Source organism: Acromyrmex echinatior, chromosome 2, assembly GCF_024713525.1.
Source record: "Acromyrmex echinatior isolate Ae372 chromosome 2, ASM2471352v2, whole genome shotgun sequence".
Lineage (NCBI taxonomy): Eukaryota > Metazoa > Arthropoda > Insecta > Hymenoptera > Formicidae > Acromyrmex > Acromyrmex echinatior.
This window is the reverse complement of record NC_141853.1, coordinates 23,091,662-23,111,186: the sequence shown is the minus strand read 5'-3', so window position 1 is coordinate 23,111,186 and position 19,525 is coordinate 23,091,662. Positions and strand designations below refer to the sequence as shown.

The 19,525-nt window shown below is 31.5% G+C and overlaps 7 protein-coding genes across 12 annotated transcripts; 2 read left to right on the top strand and 5 right to left on the bottom strand.

Moving 5' to 3' along the window:
• The first annotated feature begins 46 nt into the window (after nucleotides 1-46).
• Nucleotides 47-2,541, top strand: LOC105154393 (palmitoyltransferase ZDHHC3). The gene is made up of 2 exons (XM_011069889.2): nucleotides 47-622; nucleotides 791-2,541. The coding sequence occupies exon 2, from the start codon at nucleotides 930-932 to the stop codon at nucleotides 1,791-1,793; it is 864 nt and encodes a 287-aa protein (XP_011068191.1). The 5' UTR covers nucleotides 47-622; nucleotides 791-929; the 3' UTR covers nucleotides 1,794-2,541.
• Nucleotides 1,822-3,893, bottom strand: LOC105154411 (stromal cell-derived factor 2). The gene is made up of 4 exons (XM_011069923.2): nucleotides 3,722-3,893; nucleotides 3,194-3,389; nucleotides 2,897-3,121; nucleotides 1,822-2,815 (listed from the first exon to the last, which is right to left on the bottom strand). Exons 1-4 carry the CDS (start codon nucleotides 3,792-3,794, stop codon nucleotides 2,647-2,649), a joined length of 663 nt encoding a protein of 220 aa, XP_011068225.1. The 5' UTR covers nucleotides 3,795-3,893; the 3' UTR covers nucleotides 1,822-2,646.
• Nucleotides 3,894-4,505: 612 nt separating this feature from the next.
• On the bottom strand, nucleotides 4,506-5,878 carry LOC147910653 (single-pass membrane and coiled-coil domain-containing protein 4 homolog). Its single transcript, XM_087416704.1, has 2 exons — nucleotides 5,737-5,878; nucleotides 4,506-5,357 (listed from the first exon to the last, which is right to left on the bottom strand). The coding sequence occupies exon 2, from the start codon at nucleotides 5,346-5,348 to the stop codon at nucleotides 5,169-5,171; it is 180 nt and encodes a 59-aa protein (XP_087272830.1). The 5' UTR covers nucleotides 5,349-5,357; nucleotides 5,737-5,878; the 3' UTR covers nucleotides 4,506-5,168.
• Nucleotides 5,879-6,313: 435 nt separating this feature from the next.
• Nucleotides 6,314-8,314, top strand: Sbat (LSMD1 domain-containing protein Sbat). Of its 2 annotated transcripts, none has more exons than XM_011069901.2 (2): nucleotides 6,314-6,595; nucleotides 7,475-8,314. In XM_011069901.2, exons 1-2 carry the CDS (start codon nucleotides 6,494-6,496, stop codon nucleotides 7,718-7,720), a joined length of 348 nt encoding a protein of 115 aa, XP_011068203.1. In that variant the 5' UTR covers nucleotides 6,314-6,493; the 3' UTR covers nucleotides 7,721-8,314. The 2 variants fall into 2 exon arrangements, with proteins under 2 accessions (XP_011068203.1, XP_011068212.1); XM_011069910.2 differs by having other exon boundaries at nucleotides 6,454-6,595; nucleotides 7,478-8,314.
• Nucleotides 8,231-10,240, bottom strand: LOC105154422 (uncharacterized). Its single transcript, XM_011069935.2, has 5 exons — nucleotides 9,549-10,240; nucleotides 9,233-9,328; nucleotides 8,957-9,159; nucleotides 8,763-8,886; nucleotides 8,231-8,567 (listed from the first exon to the last, which is right to left on the bottom strand). Exons 2-5 carry the CDS (start codon nucleotides 9,284-9,286, stop codon nucleotides 8,340-8,342), a joined length of 609 nt encoding a protein of 202 aa, XP_011068237.1. The 5' UTR covers nucleotides 9,287-9,328; nucleotides 9,549-10,240; the 3' UTR covers nucleotides 8,231-8,339.
• Nucleotides 10,241-10,382: 142 nt separating this feature from the next.
• Grp170 (hypoxia up-regulated Grp170 co-chaperone protein) lies at nucleotides 10,383-15,946 on the bottom strand. 3 transcript variants are annotated; one of them, XM_011069956.2, is made up of 9 exons: nucleotides 15,695-15,946; nucleotides 15,448-15,585; nucleotides 14,063-15,023; nucleotides 13,716-13,978; nucleotides 13,486-13,619; nucleotides 13,129-13,364; nucleotides 12,257-12,548; nucleotides 11,600-12,029; nucleotides 10,383-11,499 (listed from the first exon to the last, which is right to left on the bottom strand). In XM_011069956.2, the coding sequence occupies exons 1-9, from the start codon at nucleotides 15,698-15,700 to the stop codon at nucleotides 11,095-11,097; spliced, it is 2,865 nt and encodes a 954-aa protein (XP_011068258.1). In that variant the 5' UTR covers nucleotides 15,701-15,946; the 3' UTR covers nucleotides 10,383-11,094. The 3 variants fall into 3 exon arrangements, with proteins under 3 accessions (XP_011068258.1, XP_011068274.1, XP_011068266.1); XM_011069972.2 differs by having other exon boundaries at nucleotides 13,174-13,364; XM_011069964.2 differs by having other exon boundaries at nucleotides 15,788-15,946.
• A 1,205-nt stretch (nucleotides 15,947-17,151) lies between these two features.
• LOC105154444 (transmembrane protein 50A) lies at nucleotides 17,152-19,444 on the bottom strand. Of its 3 annotated transcripts, none has more exons than XM_011069990.2 (5): nucleotides 19,334-19,444; nucleotides 18,759-18,929; nucleotides 18,410-18,516; nucleotides 17,957-18,120; nucleotides 17,152-17,734 (listed from the first exon to the last, which is right to left on the bottom strand). In XM_011069990.2, the coding sequence occupies exons 2-5, from the start codon at nucleotides 18,855-18,857 to the stop codon at nucleotides 17,628-17,630; spliced, it is 477 nt and encodes a 158-aa protein (XP_011068292.1). In that variant the 5' UTR covers nucleotides 18,858-18,929; nucleotides 19,334-19,444; the 3' UTR covers nucleotides 17,152-17,627. The 3 variants fall into 3 exon arrangements, with proteins under 3 accessions (XP_011068292.1, XP_011068309.1, XP_011068317.1); XM_011070007.2 differs by lacking the exon at nucleotides 19,334-19,444 and adding an exon at nucleotides 19,025-19,041; XM_011070015.2 differs by lacking the exon at nucleotides 19,334-19,444 and having other exon boundaries at nucleotides 17,960-18,120.
• Between the last annotated feature and the right edge of the window lie 81 nt (nucleotides 19,445-19,525).

The window sequence follows — 19,525 nt, the reverse complement described above, 5'->3', positions numbered from 1 at the left end:
TAATTTAAATAATATATTAATGTAGATATTTTCTTATTACTTATTACTTAAATGTGAGAAATCTTTCTGGCATAATTAGTTTAGTGTTTTTTTAGTGTGTTTTTTGTGTGCCAATTTAATAAAATTTCTATCAAATTTGAAAGTTTTTCTTTTTGGAGATATCGAAAGATTTTTTGGACAAAAAGTTTAGAAGAATTTCCAAGTGGCTTTAGAGAGGAAAATATAAAAAAGAAAGCCTAAATTACAATTAAATATTGAGAAAAATGCAATTATAAGGGATAACTTTTGAACAGACTTGGTAATGTGATTATCTTTTATACGAATATGCACCGCCGATATGCTTCTATTATTAACGTCTATCAACAATGTGATTTTTAATTACATACGTATCACATGATATACGTACATGATAGACGCATGTATGTACAATACGTTGAAATGTACTAGTGGAAAGATCTGTTATTGCTATGAAAAATACGAATATATTTAAGGAAATTATGTTATGACAACTGCCTGTTGGTCGTTATAAAGAATCGTGTTTATTTCGAAAATAGCTACGATCTGTTAAATTAAATAAAAATTAAATGAAACGTATGGGAATAAATTAGAGGTTATGATTAAGGTCAGTGAACGATTCTATATACCGAAAATTAATAACACATTGTTGATTTTTAACAATTATGTACCTTTATATTAAAGAAAAATATGTATTTCTTCTTAGCACAAAATCAAAATAAGAACGAATTATATCATTAAAAATATTTTTTTAAAAAACTTATTATCTTTTCAGAAATATAAATACCAGAAGAAATTGTATAAAATAAAGAGATTCATGCTCGAATAGGTGTCTGAAAATTAGTTTTACATATACATCTGCAAAAATTGATTTTATACATTATAGATGTAAAGATATTATTTATTGATGAGGTATGCCTCGGCCTCAGTATATAAAAACTTGCCTGAAAATTGTTAAACAGTTATGTCCGTTAGTGACGTTAATATCCACTGTATTTGTCATTGCAATTACGATTTACATCAATGAAAAAGTCTCGCCGGTCTTCGTCTTCCTCTGCATGCAAGTATATCTCAACTGGTATTCGGTGTACAGCATCAGCTGTAAGTCGAATCCAATGAAAGTCAAGGAGATACAGAATAACTTGTGCAGCGTGATCACACAGCGTAAGGTCGAACAGATCAACAGTACACAACTACCAACTCATAATACGACCTACAAGTTCTGGCACTGCGAGAAGTGTCAAAGTTACATGTGCAAACCAACACAGCACTGCGTCTTCTGTAAGAAGTGTTTTCATTTCAAGGATCATCATTGCTTCTTCCTGGGTGCCTGCATACTTCGCCAGAACATGGGCAACTTTATCCTATTTTGTTTCTACACCTCGCTAACATGCTTGTACTCCTTGTGCGTGCTAGGTCCATACATGTACGAGAACATTAATCATATAGTGAAGAACGACGCGGATTACTTCAATATATTCCTGAACTTTGGTTTTCCTATTGCCTTGGCGAGATTGCTGCGTTCTAGAGATAGTTCGAGTATACTTTTAGTCACGATATTTGATACACTGATGTCGATCCTGTGTATCTGTTTGGTGTTTGGCATATGGAAGTTGCACAGTTGTTTAACCGGCAAACAACGTTACGTTAATGTAACAGGAAGACAAAATTTGAAGGAGATCTTTGGAAGTTACGGTCTATCGAATATTATCTTTCCATATAACGGTCTCGTAGGCACGCGAGATATCAATGGCAAGTATGAACTAAAGGAAGTATGAGACTAGTCGAATAAATAATGAACCCTAATTAAATCTAACACACATATTTCTTTATTATGTACTTACGTAGCAATAAATACAATCATATGTACAATATATACTTATGCATTAATACATGACAGAGAACACAGATATGAGCGTATTTTATAATTATCGAATGTTCTAGGATATTAATGAAGTCTATAGATAGATATTCTTCCTTAATGGTTTTTGCACTTTTCATACATGAGTAGTGAAAGTATTCTTATAATGCGTAAATTCAGATCGTGTAATAAATAATTCGCGTATTTCTTATATGATTAATTCAGAAATTAATGTTTATTGAGACTAAGTTAATATGTGTAAATAGATATTCTATATAAATATTGTTTATATTATTTATTTTGTTTCGGTAATAATCATTTTCGGATATATATTTTATATTTGGTTCGATTTGCTTTACATGTATGCTCAACAGTGATATTACAGTTATCTTTCTGAATTATTTGGTATACTATGTGATTTTAATTTATTTAATTACTTATTTTATTCATATGATTACTATAAATATAAATATTTTAAATACAATGATGTATGAGTGCAAAATATAATAGCATAAGGATATTACATTAAGTTTCAAACCAATATAATTGTATTCACGAACTTTAAACAACTGATTCTGTAAATTTTTTCTTAATCCTGAAAATCTTGAAAGCGCAGTTTTATAACAAATATATTGAGCTTAAGAAATAAACCTCATTTAATGATATTTGTTTTGATAATGATGCACTTTTCCCAAATTTATTCACGCATTCTTTGCAACGCATATATACATATTCTTGCAGATTAAATTAAATTACTGTTAAAAATTGTCTTATAATTCTGTATGTTGATAATGCTGTGCTTTGAAATCATTAGGATGAATAAACAATCCTTCCATCACAGACCATTGTGTATGAGGACTGCTTGAAGAATATTCACCTACTACCTCAGTCTGGCCACTAATTGGAGTACCATAAGTTCTGCCACTAACAGCCAAGTACCTAAACACACAATATTATTAAATATCTAAATGATACTATCTTTTATCTATATCGAAAATCCATAGAGGAGAGTATATTTACTTTTCAGTATCAATGTGCTTCAACATAATTGTATCATCTCTTTCCCAAAAATCAGTGTGACATATTAACATCCAATTATCGCCAGTATCACCTTCTCCCTTGTTATCCCCATAAGCGGAGACCTCCTGTTTTCCAGTTAGGGGTGAGCTAACAAGATGCGAGTGAAGATTCTTTTTTGTCACAACGTGCTCCAATCTGATAATATCTCCGCACTTAATTGGCCTCCTATTGAAAAGATCACAATATGTGCACAGGTAAAAATTACAGTAATCAATACATGAATATAAATCAGCTCACCCTCGCATACATTGCTTTCCTGATTCAGCTTTGACAAGCCAGTAGGAATTACCATCTTCTTTCGCATTAGTACCTGTTACAGATTGTTGTCCACTGCCACTACCATACTTTACTTCGTGGGAGTGCAACCTTACATTATAATCTACATTCATTAACTTTAGTACAGAGCCGCATGTTACATGTTGAGTCCCTTTAGCTATAAAATGTATGTATCAAATTGAGATATACAGACAAAGATTACATACACAATATTCCACTTGTATTAAGATACTGAGGTATGCCAATTATATTATAAAAACATTTATATGCAATTGAAAATGTCCCTGGCGTTAATTATAATGCGAATATGATCAATCAACACAAATAAAATCAAACAAGAAATATACATATTGATATGATACGAAAATCAAACAAGAAATATACATATTGATATGATACAAAATGACACTTTCAGTGATGGAAATAACATAACCTATTGATCTACATTTATAAGCAATCATATTTCTATGAAATAAATGCAAAGAATACCTTGAATGTAATTTATGTGAAACAAGACTATTACGAAACTTGAAAAGAATAAAAACACCGTGTAATCCATCATGGATCGGTGCTCTCGGCAGTAATTAACAATAGAATCGAGCAAGAAACCGTCACCGGCGATAATACATAGAGGCGTGAATACGTGTTGCCTCCCTATTGGTTATCATCCACGTGTCCGCGACGCTGCGTTTCGATATTAGCGCGATGCTCGTCTTTCTACTTTGTTTACCCAAGTTCGAAACAACGTAAATTGTTTAACGATTTAAATTTAAGTAAAAGAGTCCCTTTGAGCCTCGCAGAGTGTTAATTGCAAAAAAAATCAAGAATCTTTCAACAATCTTTTCTAAATTCCTCTTCCATATTTTTGATATTACAATTGATATTTATATCATAAATTCATACATTAAAATGAGTTTTTGTAAAATTTACATATAAATCTTTTTCGACCTTTTTTAAATGATTTATTTAAATAATATTTTTAGACTAAATAATGAAAGGTTTTTGTATTATACTTAGTAGTGGCATCAATTTGTATTTTTAGTTCGAATTAAATAAAATATTTTAAATGTGATTAATTTTATAATCAAGGATCAAAAAAGATCTGTTTTTGTTATACTCTCAAAAAAATAAAATCGATATCATTTTTTATACTTTATGAGAGGAATTCTCTCTCGATACTAGTTATAATTATATATGATGGGAATACATATTAAGTTTAAAGTCGAGAAAACACTTGATAAGAAGGCGAGAAGAGACAACACATGTAACACTATTTATGTATAACAAATATATTTTTATATCGCATTGGACCCATATTTATTATTTGAATGTTTTACATGCTAACATCTTCCAATTTAATTTAATTAATTAATAAAATTTGTTTTACAGATATGGACTTTTCGCATGTGATATTTAATACAATAAAAAAATAAAGTCAGAATATTACATGAACAAAATTCTGTATTTATGTAATTCTACGATATCTCAAGAACACATTAAATAGAAGCACGAAAAGAGAAGAATCGAGGAAGACGCAAATTAAGGTAAATTTATGTACACTATTCGATGTATAAACAAATTTAATCGTTTATTAGAAAGGCAATATAATTAACGAACTTCTCTCATGCAGTAATGTTTTTGTAAAAAACTCCTAAGTTTTATATCTGATAATTATATATCTTAATATATTAGATAATTCTTGACTTGAAAAATATGTTCTTATCAAATTAAACAATACAGACATTTGCAAAAACGGCATCTTGTTTCTAATATATGATTTAGGTATGAAATGTTTCTGGGGAGAACAGTGGAATGTGCCTCCATTTAGAAAAACTTTCATATGAATTATGAGAATACAACATGGAATTGTCTATGCATTGTCGAGATACAGCACAGTTATTTCATCTGAGTGAATGAATGACAAATGGCATAATAATTAGTACTCCATGAGTTTTGGACGGGTTTTAACGTAGATATATGCCGCTATTATCACAAATATCGCAGCTATGGTAGGCAACACAACCGTGAACACTCTCTGCTTGTTCTCAAGGAACTCCTTTTTTCGCTCTTTCTTCTGTTTATTCGTCTCTTTCGTTTTCCCTTTTAATTGCCGCATATTTTACAGCTGCAAATTAACACAACTGTATTAAGACAAGCATTCATTCGTCTACTTAATTGTATTGAGACAAGTATTCATCTGTTTTTTCAAATAAAGAAAAATCATATCCAATGATATATTGAAAAGATATGTGTAAATCTCTGAATAGCTCTGAATTGTTGAAGAGAGTAAATTAAATTTTTTAAAAGGTCATAGCGATTTGAATATTTCTTATATTCTGACAAAAATATTAGCAAGCTTTAATCGACATGATACAATCGCAGAGTGTAATCGTATTCGTCACGCATATGTTTTAGAGTGTTCGTCGATTCAAGAATTTTTGTTCACGCGAACTTTCTAGAACTGTCTCAATTTAAAATCGCCAAGATCGCCAAGATGCCACTACCTTTGAAGGCGCACGAGGCGACGTGAGAAAGGAATATGGGGAGATATCCACGCTCGTCAGTTCCTGGTGCAAATCAGATTTGCGTACATGACACGTAGCAAAATGTTGAGAAATGCACCGGTTCTGCTGTCACTGCCGTAGATATGTACATACAGGTGATTGTGCCAAGTGCGTTCCTAAATTTACCGCAGCGAGGTCATGCTAGGACAGACGTGGCGGCGGAGTTTTTTTTTTGCAAAGGAAAGAACTGCAATTATTGACAAGTTATTGATCGGGATCTGATAGAAAATTAAACTTCAATAAGTGTACTCAGTACACTAATCGTTAATTATTTTATTCGTACTCACTGAGTGAGTAAAGTAGCAATCGAATGTGTTAAATTAAAATTAAAAAATAAGAAACAATCACATTGCTAAATAAGGTGCCTTTTCATGCTGCTGTGTTTCCTTTCCTTCTTCTTCTTTAATTAGTCTAAGGATGTTTCCTTCCCGTTTATACTGTTCTATTCCATCTTTTTCTTCTCCATAAAGACTCACCCTAATGACACCCTAATTATCGTAATTTTGGCCCTACTGCGCATTCTTCAAGTTGTCTCACCTGTCTTCCATCATTTTAGTAGAGAAATCAAAAACAAATTTGAACCGTACTTAGTCATGAGTACTTAGTCATGAGTTAGTCACAAATCACCACAAATCACGGTATCGAAGTGCGAAGTGCGGTACAACAGTTGGTCTGAAATTCATTCTGTTATTCGTGAATGAGAATAAATAACGAGAGTGCAATGAGTGCGAGTATGAAGGAGGCAGTGCATAATTTGAGCAATGTTGTGAACAACGAGCATGTTCACGGGAATGAAGAGGTAACTTTATAATAAGCGATGGCTTTTCTCCCTTTATTCATCTTTCTGACTTTTCGCAGTATCTTCTATTACTTTACAAAAAACCGTATGATGTCTTTCTCATCAAAATTCGGATTCTTATCAATTTTTATCATACACATAGGTTATGTTCCGTAAACTGAAACCCTTCAATTGATATATCATATATTCTCTTCACCTTCTGTCATTTAATTCTCCGGAGCTGTCAGATCTGTAACATTATAGTTACTAATACTGTATCTGTGAAACCTATTAACCATTTGATTAAAAGTACGTTAATTAACTAATTTCAAGGAACTAAAATAACATAACTCATAAAAAAGAATGAATATTAAGTTTATTTTAATGACAATAATTTGAAGGACTTTGTATTAATTATATGATAGGATTCTGAAATGAGTTTTCATACATAGAATGATTTCCTGCAAGAGAAACGGATAACGATGTTACACAGTGAATTATTCCATTCTAATTATTTGCCAATGTTAAACAGAGATTAAATAATCATCATGTTACATTATGTTATATTAGATCTCTTATTGAAAATACTAATAATGTAACTTGTAATGTAATAAACAAAAAATGTCATACATTAGTATTTATAGTTGGTTTTTATTTTAATATCATTTTAAAGTAATGTTTTAATATGCTAATATATGCTCTATGATTAACTTATGACATCTTAAGACTGTATCTAAAACAGTACACTTGTATAAATGCATGTACCTTTTTTAAATACAAGTATTTTGTATAAAAGTCAAGTAATCTGACAAGCATATTTACATAAAGTTAAAGTTTCTAAAGAACAAAGTTTTCCTAGAAGTATTTGTTATATTCTTAATCTTTACTTTATGATTCTAGCAGACAGTCATCTCTGAGGAGTCATCAGCCAAGCAGAAGTTAAGGAGCTGGTTAAATCGACATCTACGTATCGAAATGACCGATGGGAGGGTGTTGAGAGGAGCGTTCTTATGTACGGATCGTGATGCCAATGTTATTTTGGGCTCGTGTACTGAATATTTGTCTACGGAGCACACGGAAGCGAGAGTCTTAGGCTTGGTGATGGTGCCCGGTCGACATATTGTCTCGATTCATTTAGATGTTTGAAGCAGCGCTGCTCTTACAAGTCTGTAAATATTCTCTTCCTACGTTTATTTATTATATTGACATGTGTACTGTGTGTTGAATTATGTGAGTTATTTGCATATGTATGTCTTGATATTTCAAAAACTTGAGTTTTATGATACGAATAGATTTGCAAAAAACGAGAGGTATAAATTTTGCTATTAATGATATAATTATACATCTGCCACTTATATTGAATATATTTATCTTATTGATTTTATTAAATTTGAAAATATTATGAATGTAATGAAAAAGTCATACAATTCTTGAATACATGACTAAATTAAAAAGATTAGTGAGGCATACTTTGTTCAAATTATATTTTTATAATAAAGATGTTACAAATTCTAGATCATAAGAGAAATATTTAAGAATAAAATAATTAATATCTCATACAACTTTAATACAATAGACTAGTATATGTTTAACAAAAAGGAAAAAAGAAAATAATTAAATAAGATTGATATTAACGATGTACAAAATATTAGCAAATGTGAGGAAAATTGTTTATTAACATAGATACATAATTATTTTTAATTTTTTTAAAAAACAAATAAAACATATTTTGAAAGAGAATGTTGGACTCTTTCTCCTAAAAAATTTATTGTTTCTTGATATTCTCTTTGCTACCTTTGATGCACTGTTCCTGTATACGCCAGTATGCTCGTTCCAACTCTATATTGTTGTCAATTTCTGCTTTTACCTTACTTAACGCATCCTCTATCCTCTGTTGAAGTGTACTGGTCAAACTATCCATCTCACACATATAACTTAATTCTGCGCTAGCTACTGCCATTTTATGCACATAATCCATATAGATAACCAAGCGCTAATTGAAAAAGAAATTGCATTTTAACTTGTATAATTTTAAAAAATTTGTATGGTACAATGTGTGTCTATAATGCAATGTTATTTATATTTTCTTGTATAAGAGAATTTTTTGGCTTTACTCGGACTGTGATATTAAATATACAGAATTTTACATCAAGTAAGAATTGTAGTTTCTCAAGCAGTTCTTTATTACCGTAATCTTTTCTTTCTTGTCTTGCATTTCATTTCGTACTTCCACAATCAGATCCCAGTGTGCATCATTTACGTTGTGTATTATAGTTTCTTCGAGAAGAGAAATGAGTTCGTTCAACAATATTCTATAAAATTATGAAAAAACATCACAGAGATATCTTTTTTTCCTCTAGACTTATATTATTATTTTGTTACCTGTATGCGACGCTCAGATCTATTATAGCCATATATGTGACAGTTAATGCCTGGGTTGCACTATTAGCAACATCCAATGTAGATTGTTTTATCATATACTCATGGGTTAGCTTTTTTATGTCTGGAGAGTCCAGCTTCAACTTCTCATTTTCATTAGGCTTGCCAAATGAGGTACAATGTGCAAATAACATACCTGATGTATACTACAAATAAATTGAATTTCTTTTAATGTAATTAAAAATAAAAATTAAAATATCGCATGAATTGTATTCTCACCATTACAGGACTAATATTTTTCCATAATTTTGGGAAAATTTGACGCATTGCCATATTTTAACAATATAATTAATTCTCTGGAACTGATACTAAAATCTGTAATACAATTATTGATGCTGTTTGATTTATATTAATTAAAAGATATTAATTTCAACGAACAAAAATAATATAATTCTCATATAAAAACGAAAGAATATTAAATATATTTTAATAGGAATAATTCAAATTTTTAAATGTAACGTAAAAAAAATGATATTTTTTATAGAGATTTATAATTAGAGTTTATAGTGAGTCCAATATAAACTAATAAACTCACCATCAGCTCCAGGGATTAATGTATAGTCTAACCACGTTTTTTTTTTTAATTTATTAGGGCCGACAATTTCTGGCAACTTCTCTATTCTTAATTTTCCTTTAAAGTCTTCACCCACGTATTTTTTACATAAATAAAAGCACGTTTTAAAGCAATTTTAAAGCAATTTTTAATGTTTAGAAAGAGAAATTCAAAGAGCGCGAGTGAAAAAGGCAGACGATACTGTGTACATAACCTCACTAGTAAAAGTCAATTGATAAAGAAAAATTAGACAGGAGAAATTAAATTAATAGAAATTCAACCGATAAAGAATAAGAAGACTGGAAGAAAATATGAAGATCTTTGATTGCAATATTTAGTTTTTTTATCCGTGGAAAACTAAATTTTTTAATAATTTTGTCATAAATATTTATAAAAAAAATAATGGTGACACACACAATACAATTTGTTTCTTTATTCCGATATCTTTCCTCTCCCCTTCTCTTTCTCTCTCTCTTTTATATATTTTTTATTAATTCAAATTAATAAATATAAATAATATTTAAATTTACAATTATAAATTGGAATGACAATTTCTTTAATTCCCTTTAATTTGACAATGGAATATTATGTGATTTTCAAAGAATTAATTTAAATTGTGTAGCCAAAAAAACAATTTTATCTTATATAATTTTCAAGGAACAGGTTATTTTTTATCTATCTTACATCGTGTAAATCGTTATATTCATTTACAAAATAATCAATATTCTATACATTCTATCTCACTTTTTCAAGAAATAGATTATTAGAAACGTCATACCTGTTTAATATGATATCGTAAATAATGAAAAAATAGACTTATGTGAATCTTCGTTTATAAAAAAGATGATACAAATCAATGCATTATATATAGGAAATGTGACAAATTCATTCGAAAACTACTGATATACATGTACATTTGCGAGAATGTAAGATTCATAACTACATTCCCTGAAAGAAAAAAAGATTCATTTTTTCTGAAAGATATGCAAGAATTATTTTATGAAAGAAAATTATTTTATGCATGTTCTCATCATTCGTGTTTTAACAAGCGCAATAATATGCTTTATACTGCAACTTCATATGATAGTATACTAATTAAAATATATGCTTGCAGTAGAAGTATTTTACATGTAAAGTCACAAATTTATTCTGTAAAAATTCAAGATAAATCTCACACTGGCCAGTTTTATGCATGTCCGCGTATCAAATAAATAAATTGTCACGAGCTGCTATCACTTGGCACTTGTATAACACAATTATCTTTGATAAGATCGACAATTTTGCAATACTAATTATGTAATAAATGAACGATGAAAACCATATCCTTGTATAAATAGATACATATTATTAATTAAATGGAACAGCTTATATTGACATTCGCAGAATAACTTATACATCGGCAACGCATAAGAGAATTCCTGCTTCGATCTTAAATGCACCTGATGAAAATAATCTACAGAAAAATTGCCTAAATCGACGAGTATCGTCGATCAACAACAGAGAATCACACTTTTAAATAAATTATTTCTTATAGTTCATGATGCGTTTCTTTCTGAACTTCCTCTTTAGTTAATGGTTTCTCGCTTTCTGGTAATTGTAACGGATCCTGTGTGGTATCTGTTGTTTCTGACATTGGTTCTTGTTGCTGCTCTTCCATATTGTCGGAAGGTTGTTCTTCCGCAGATTTGTCATTCTTAGTATCAGAATCGGTTGTAGATTCTTTATTTTCTTCTATCGTACGCTCGGCCTTACTATCTGTTGTTTGATTTGCCGTAGTTTCTTGTTTTGGTTTCCAAATCTTTACCTTGTTTAGAAGGTATTTAATTTCTCTATCGAGTAGATCCATTTTATTCACAATTTGGCGGATCTTGTATTTTACTGGTATATTTAGCGGCGCATCCGCGAAATATTTTGAAATCATATCATAATAATCCTAAAATATCAGTTTTTTATTACACTAATATTATAGACTTATAACAATAGCATGTTTCAATTTAAAAAATCGCTTTAGATATTAAAAAATAAACCATTACCTGTGTCTCATTGATTGCTTTTTCTAATGTCTCGATTTCAACAGACGTAATGACTTCACTTGTTAGACTCAAATTGCGCATATTCTCTAGGAACAATCTACTGCCTTTGAGTAGCGAAACCATTCCGTTTAAGACCTCTGGCCGATCTCGGTATTCGGAGACCCTCTCGTAAACGTCGTTGGTTAACTTTTGGAGTTCCATTAACTTCTCTTCATACACTTCTGCGGTCGCGGTGAATCCATCCTCGTACAACCACTCAGAGATCTCAGCGCACGCTTTTCGAATTTCCTCGATCTCCTTATCGGTAGCCGCGTCCGAAAATTCCTTGGAATCGAATTTCTGCTGCGCGTCGATTACGTATGACTCGAGATTGTTCAACGCGGTCTCACGACGCGCTTTCTCCGAATCGTGCACGTCCAAACGATGTATCCTAAAAGAAAAAAATAAATAAAATGTTAGTAAAATACAATAGTAGAAATTATATTTATCATAATTATGCAGATTATATTTTCTTGTTAAGAGAAAAGAGATAATGGCAATAAAAAATTAAAGTTACAATAACAGTTTTATTTAACAAATTTAAATTAGCAGAATACTAAAGATGGAAATAATTTAATTACTTCACATTACAAATAAATATATAATATTTATGCTCACTTGTCTCGAGTTTCTGTGAGTTTTTCACCGGACAAGATTTGTGATCCTAATTTGACTTCTTTCGAACTGATAGGTTCTTTAATTTGAACAATCGTAGCCTTCTTCTCTTTGTCCGCCTTCTCGGTTTTATTTGCAGTCTTCTCTTCGTTCACTTTTGTCTCACTTTTCTTTTTCTCTTTCTCGTCTGTCTCTTTTGTCGATTCCAAAAATTCTGGCTCTTCATGCACTGGTTTTATATCCTCCTTTGGCGGTTCTTCTGTCTTTTCCACAGTTTCTTTTTCTAAAGAAGAACCTGAAAGATTAAGACTTCATTTAATGTGTTCCTCTCTATACCTGCATAATTTATAATCAGGGCCTAGTTTTATATCATTGACAATTAATTGCGCAAACTTAAGCGCAATTAACTTGGTCTTCAAAATTTCACTTTATATAACGAAATAATTGACACGAATATTCCATGAATACAAAATATTACCGTCAATACAACAGGAATCATTCTATTAACATAAATTATTCTATTAATGTATAAATTTTTAGAATTTATATTGCTACAAAAGTTTAATTGTTAACGACAACAAAATCTAAGCCCTGCTCAGTGATAATACTATCTATTTTTTTAAAAGCATCTACTTATTCCTTGATATAAAAATGCTTGCAAAAAATGATTTTAAAACGTAACATGAAATAACTTTTTAATTTTTATAAAGTTTTAAAAATAACACAAATCTTTCCTTGAGAAATAAAACAGTTCTTCAATATATATCAACAGAATATAAAGAAGAACTAGTATAGTGCAAATATTTCATCAAAATTGTGATTCATAACATGCAAAAACAAATGGCATCATTTTTTGCATTGCCTTCGGCACAAACCTGCAAAGAATTTACTAATAGTTGAGCCAAGTATTGAGAAAGTACCCTCTTCTTCATCAACAGTACTCGATTTTTCGGAAACTAATTCTACAGTCAATAAATTCAATACGCCGCTATCATCTATATTAAAGTGCACTTTGATTCCTTTACTCTCGGCGCCTTCGTTGGCATGCTTTTCTAAAGCTTCGGCTACACCACTCAGCGATATAGTAGATAAATGTAAATCACCAATAGAACTGTAAAAAATTTCATCTATAGTTTTAGAAGTATGAACATTTTGATATTTAAAATAATATTAATCTATTTCCTGTGTTAACTTGTTCTTATTACAAATAAATAATAGCTGTAGATACTTACATTACCTCACTAGCAGGCAAATAATCTAACTCAGCATAATTTACATGAAAATCGAAATCATTCGTGTGTTTATTAAATGTAATAATCTTTTTTTGTGGAAAAGGATTCATTCTGCCAAATAACGTCTTCTTCACCTATACAAAAATAAATTTTAAAAAGAAAAAATATACATATATACAAAGGATTAAAATATATAAAAAAAAGTTAAATATCATATAATAATCTTTTACCTGTCTAATTTTATTATCAACAGTTCTATCAAATGTGATTTGAATAGGAAACAACAATGCATCTTTCGTGACAAACTTCTTGACCTTGAAACCCTGACTAAGATCAGCTGCTTTATACGCAGCTCCTAAAGCAGCTGCTTCATCCGTATTTACATTTTTTGATAATTCTGTGTTTACATATTGGGACAATGTCTCTTGTACCTTTGGCATGCGAGTACCTGCCCCCACCAATACAACATGTGATATGATATCCATTGTTAAACCTAAAATAATTTCACGTAAATACATTTAGTATTTAAGTACATATTTGCAAGAAACATGATAGTGTTATTTTAAAAGATAGTCACCTGAAGTTTCCAATGCAACCTTCACAGGATTCGCTACACGTTCAAATAAATCAGCGCATATCTCTTCCAGCTTCTCTCTCGAGACTTGCAACTTGAAGTCAATATCGTCTATTAAACTTTCTATCTGGGCAAAGTGATCTGCGTTGGCACTAAGTACAGTTTTGACGCGTCCAGCTTCCTTAAAGAGCTTCGCCATCGCTCTCGGGCTCTTGAACACAGAGTTCGGCGTCTTTTTAAGAGCGTCAAACTCTTGTGCTAAATAATGCTGCAATCTGATTTGCATTTCTAATCCTCCAAGCGTGCGATCATATCCCACACCCAATACAGTAACATGAGGATTGGTCTCGAGGAAACCCCTCTCTTTCGTTTTTATGTTTTGGTAACTGACCACTGTCGCAGTAGTGCTGCTAGCTCCCATGTCATAAAACATAATGTAATGAGCAGAATCATTTATTTCAGTTCTACCGAATACGCCATAATTTAAAGCTACTGCCATGTAATCGTTTATGAGCTGTAACACTTTCAAACCGGCGAGTTCCGCCGCTTGAATCAGTGCCTTCCTTTCAGCCTGATTGAAGAATCCCGGCACAGTGATAACGGCTTCATTGATCTTCTGATGGGCGGAAGCTTCTGCGATCTCTTTACCTTTGTGCAATATCTGTGCGAGTAGTTCTTCCGGAGTGTACGTCGTGTTTTCATTCAATCTAAATGCTACAGTTTTTCTCTCATCATCGGCAATGATGTCATAGTAAGGAAATCTTTTTCGGTAGAGTTGTACTAACGGATTGTCTATAGGTTTTCCTAGAAGGTCTAGAATGTAAAAGAAGGTGTTCTGAGGAAATCTCACTCCAATTACTTGAGCATCCTCGCCGAATGATCTCTCTCCATCCCTGAACGCAATCGTGACCGGTGTTTTCCTCTTTGACTCTTTGTTTAAAGCTATTTCCATAGGAACACCAGGCTGTGGATCAAAGAATAAAAAGATATTTCATAAGAAACATGCTCATTTTTTTTTAATATAAAGATGTAACAGTTACATTTAATTAATAAAACTTTGGCTGTGTCCAGCAGAGAAAGCTTTATAACTGTTGTAAAATTCTTTGATATAATTGGTTTATATATTTGGCTGTGTTCGCTTTGGCGTTCACAACACTTTAAGTATTGTTTCATCCTTGTTGTTTAGTAAATATTAAACATGGACAATTGATGCTTGTAAGCGCTGTAAGCTGCAAAGCGAACGCAGCCTGGTTGGAAGATTAAGGGCAAGTCATATTAAAGAGTTGTACGATAGTAGTACTCTTTTAGTTAGTTGTAAAGCTGCTGAACGTAGACTTTCTAATACAAGAACCAATCGGTTGGATTCGTTACAAACAGATGTCACGTACCGAGACGATAGCGACCTTCATCCATTCACTACCAAGGTCGATGCTCATGACGGCAAGTTCTTCGCTGATGCCGACGAAGGTGGCGATTATGAATAGGGCTAGTGAAGCCATCGACATGCCTCTCTGTGAGAATCCCATCTGGAAATCGAGACAGACGTGAAGTAAGATCGCGACAAAGAAATCCATATGATAATTCAAGAATGTTAATGTGCATGCTCATGCGGATCAAGGCACGAGACCTACGTACTGTCATGCTCTGTCTAGCTGTCAAACTTGGTTATAAATACCGGCGACGTGAGACACGTCGATCGGGAAAGCGGGCGAATTAACGCGCGCTCACCTTGAGCTTAGGTCTTGCGACGATACACGACGTACTCAGGGGAAACGGCTCTCAGCTGTACACCATTCAGAACACACATTCGCGCATTGCAGTCCCTTTTAAATCAACAAAAAGCCGAACGTGACACCCTCACCGCGACCACTCTCCGTGGAATTCCGTGCCGCCGAGCACCATGTGTTGGTGTGGCACGTCGCGATTGGCCGAACGCGACACAAACACCGCTCCGCCGTTGGTCCGCGTTGGCAAATTGGAGCCAATTGTATCGCGCAATCCATGCTGACACCAATTTTTCCGGGGATATCAGCAGGAAAAATAAGGATGTGAGCTTTAAAGGCTAATTTACAATATCTTTGCTTTCTGTTTCTTGTTTTTTTTTTCTTGCCTTTTTCTTCCTTTATGACAGTTTTATTGATAATCTTATGTTTCTTGTCTCTTTCGGGTTTATTAAATTTTATTTTAAGTGATAGAAAAGAAACAGATAGCAGAGAGAACATCGTAGATTAACTTTAAGGCCATCCAGTAATAAATCAGAAACTAAAAATTGACCAATCACAATCGAGAATGTAAGAAAAATAATTGACGATTGGTCAATTTCTAACTGACTTTTAATTTATTATTAATGAGAGAGATAATATAAATGAGAGATAATAATAATAGATTAATCAATTTTTCTGTGTGTCATTTTGATTAAATTTTAATTAACTTAATGGCTGAAATATGCATGAATTCCAGCAGAATTGCCTAAGAAAAAAAATTTTCTTTATACTTTTTTATTTCTAATCTAATGGTGAATTCGATCACTCGTACTGGATTACTGCAAATCATATACAATAAAGACTACTAAAGACTTCTATTAATTCTAAATGTTCATATAAATATAATATTTAAAAGCAGTAGCATAATATAATCAACTTTGACAATGAAATAATACAATATCTACATAATATAATCAACTTCGACAATGAAATATCTACATGTTTAATAACATTCTGTTAAATAATGTAACAATATTATTATTGGATATTTAAATGTTTAAAATATTTATATATGTTTTTACATTTAATTTTATTAATTTCATGTATAGTAATTTTTAATATACACTAATTTAGTGTAATGCAAGTGATCGAATTCATTCATCCATATTAACAAAATACTGCAATTATTATTTGACAATTAAAATTTAATTAAAACTCCATCTTATACGCATTTTTGTATGGCTCTGCAAATTTATGTGTGAATAAATTTCAAGATTTATTTAACTAATTTGTAAAAAAGAAATATCAAGCAAAAAGAATTAATTGCATTGAAGGAAAGTACTTATTTTGATGAAGTTAAATCTTGTTCACTAAATCAATGTTTAAAAATTTTTTCTTGGACACAGTTCATTTATTTAACTTCAATATATCAGACATTTGTGATTATCTTTCTTGTAAAAGTATCAAATAGAAGATACCAACGAAACAATGAAAAAGATGTATAAATATGGGATCTGATAATGCACAGATCGAAAAGTTATCGATATGATTTAAAATTATTAGCGTAGCGTAGTGTATAATTCTATCACACAAAAGTTAATAATCTAGTTTCCTTACATTTACAGTAAATTATATATATATATATGCATATTTGTAACTTGTAATTGCTATCTATTTTCACGGTTCTGATATAAATAAAAATTGTCACATGTATAAGGAAATGTTTACAATAAGAATAATTTGTTGTAATCGAATTTAATTTCACGCTCGAATGTTGATGTTGAGTTTCTCCAACTGAGCTTCGCTTGGTGCCGATTTGACTATGCGGCAATAAAAATATTTTACACCAGCAACACGCACATCTATTAACCCCATTGATCCTCGGATCGACCAAATTTATATGTGAGCGAGCCCAGGAAAATGAAAATATTCTGCAAGAACAATCCTACTCCTGGCCAATGATGTGGTGCGCCTATAAAAAGATATTAAATGTAACAAATAAAGTAAAATAAAAAAAAAGAAAAAAAATTTGTAATATATGAGATCTATTCTTTGTAGTTAAACTAGTGTACACTCATTGTATTTAAATATATATATTGAATTATATATATTTGAAGTTTGGTAAAGTGAAAGTTTTAATGCAGTCCAATACAATGACAAGAATAGATTTACATATGTATTATACTGTTACGACTACCTGCCGCTACGAAGTTGGCAAACAAGATCCAACAGGCTGCTATTACTGCTGCAAATCCCATGACAAACCCAATAAACAGCCAACTTCGAGCACCTCTTGCTCCTAAACAACCACCATTATAAGCTTCTCCTCTTATCTGTGCATTTGTTACTGAATTGACCCTAGAAAAATATAAAATTTTTCAAATCAATAGCATTATATATACAATACAACAATAAGAATTCTATTACTGATACATTTTATCGCAATATATACCTTGATCAAAAATATTAGAGACCTATATTTTTCATTTATCTGAAACTTTTTTACCTGTATTGTTAAGAACAATTTACTACAAATGTCATAAATTAATTTTTGAGCTAAAACTTTAAATAATAATGATAAAATACTTAATATTTTTGGCCAAAGTTTACATATACTATTAATAATACTAATATTAATATTACTTACATGAAAAGTGATATAGTACCAAATACTCCACAAACATGGTACGCATTTGACATTTCATCAGGATATTTTGCATGCGCATCTATTATAAACCACCATCCTACGAAAAACTGAAACAGCATTTCGATAAGATTTTCAGCTACAGGAAAATTAATGTGAAAAATACAAATCGTTGAAAGCATACAAAATTAATATCTACAATATCAAACAATATACTCTGAGACTCAATAAAGGATCAAAGAAAGGCAAGAGAGCATATTAGAAATTGTTGTTTATCAGTAAATGTATTTATGAGAGGTATATGTGTTTGTTTATTGTGGCAAAAATGTGGGTGTGAAATCCACGGATTTACCAGTGTGCCTGCAAGCATCGAAATAAGTGCGTTTCTCTTCTCGCCGCCCTCGAACCAGACGCAGGACGGCACCTGCATATTCTCGAAACAGGACGTCATCCTCGCCGCGGCTCTCGAAAAACGCAGGAATACCGTTGAATCCGCCTTTCGCGGTTGAATAGGTAAGCTAACCTTATAAAAGCAGTGACAGATATCAACATACACCACATACACAATATATACAACGTAATACCGAGAGGCATAGACGGTAGATAGCGCGGCAGTACCAAAGATCTAGAGTTCCTTTAGTAAAGCGGGAAGCACAGACTCTTACATAATGCATAATACATGAGACATAAGAAAATGAATCAATCAAAATTCTTTGTTTCCTTCCTTTCCATAAAATAAAAAAAACTTTAATTGGTTGGTTTTCTTATAACAATAATTAATTTGTTTTAACAATAATTCGTTAATCATAAATCAGAAGTCTGAAGCTAAAAATTGACTGATCACAGTCGTCAATTTTTAGCTTCTGACTTCTAATTTATGACTAATGGCTTATTGTAGAATGTGTGTACGAGTTAAGAGATAAGAACCGGAAGAATGCCATTGCCGGATGTCAGATACTAGTCGGAAACAGCACAATTCCACCATGATTGACAATAGATAGTCCGATTTTGCGTTCGCGCCTTCTACACCATGAAACAGTGCTCACATCAATTCACAGATTCATTATGATCGAAAGTATCTACAAATGACGTTTAAAGGGATTCGAAATCTGATCAATC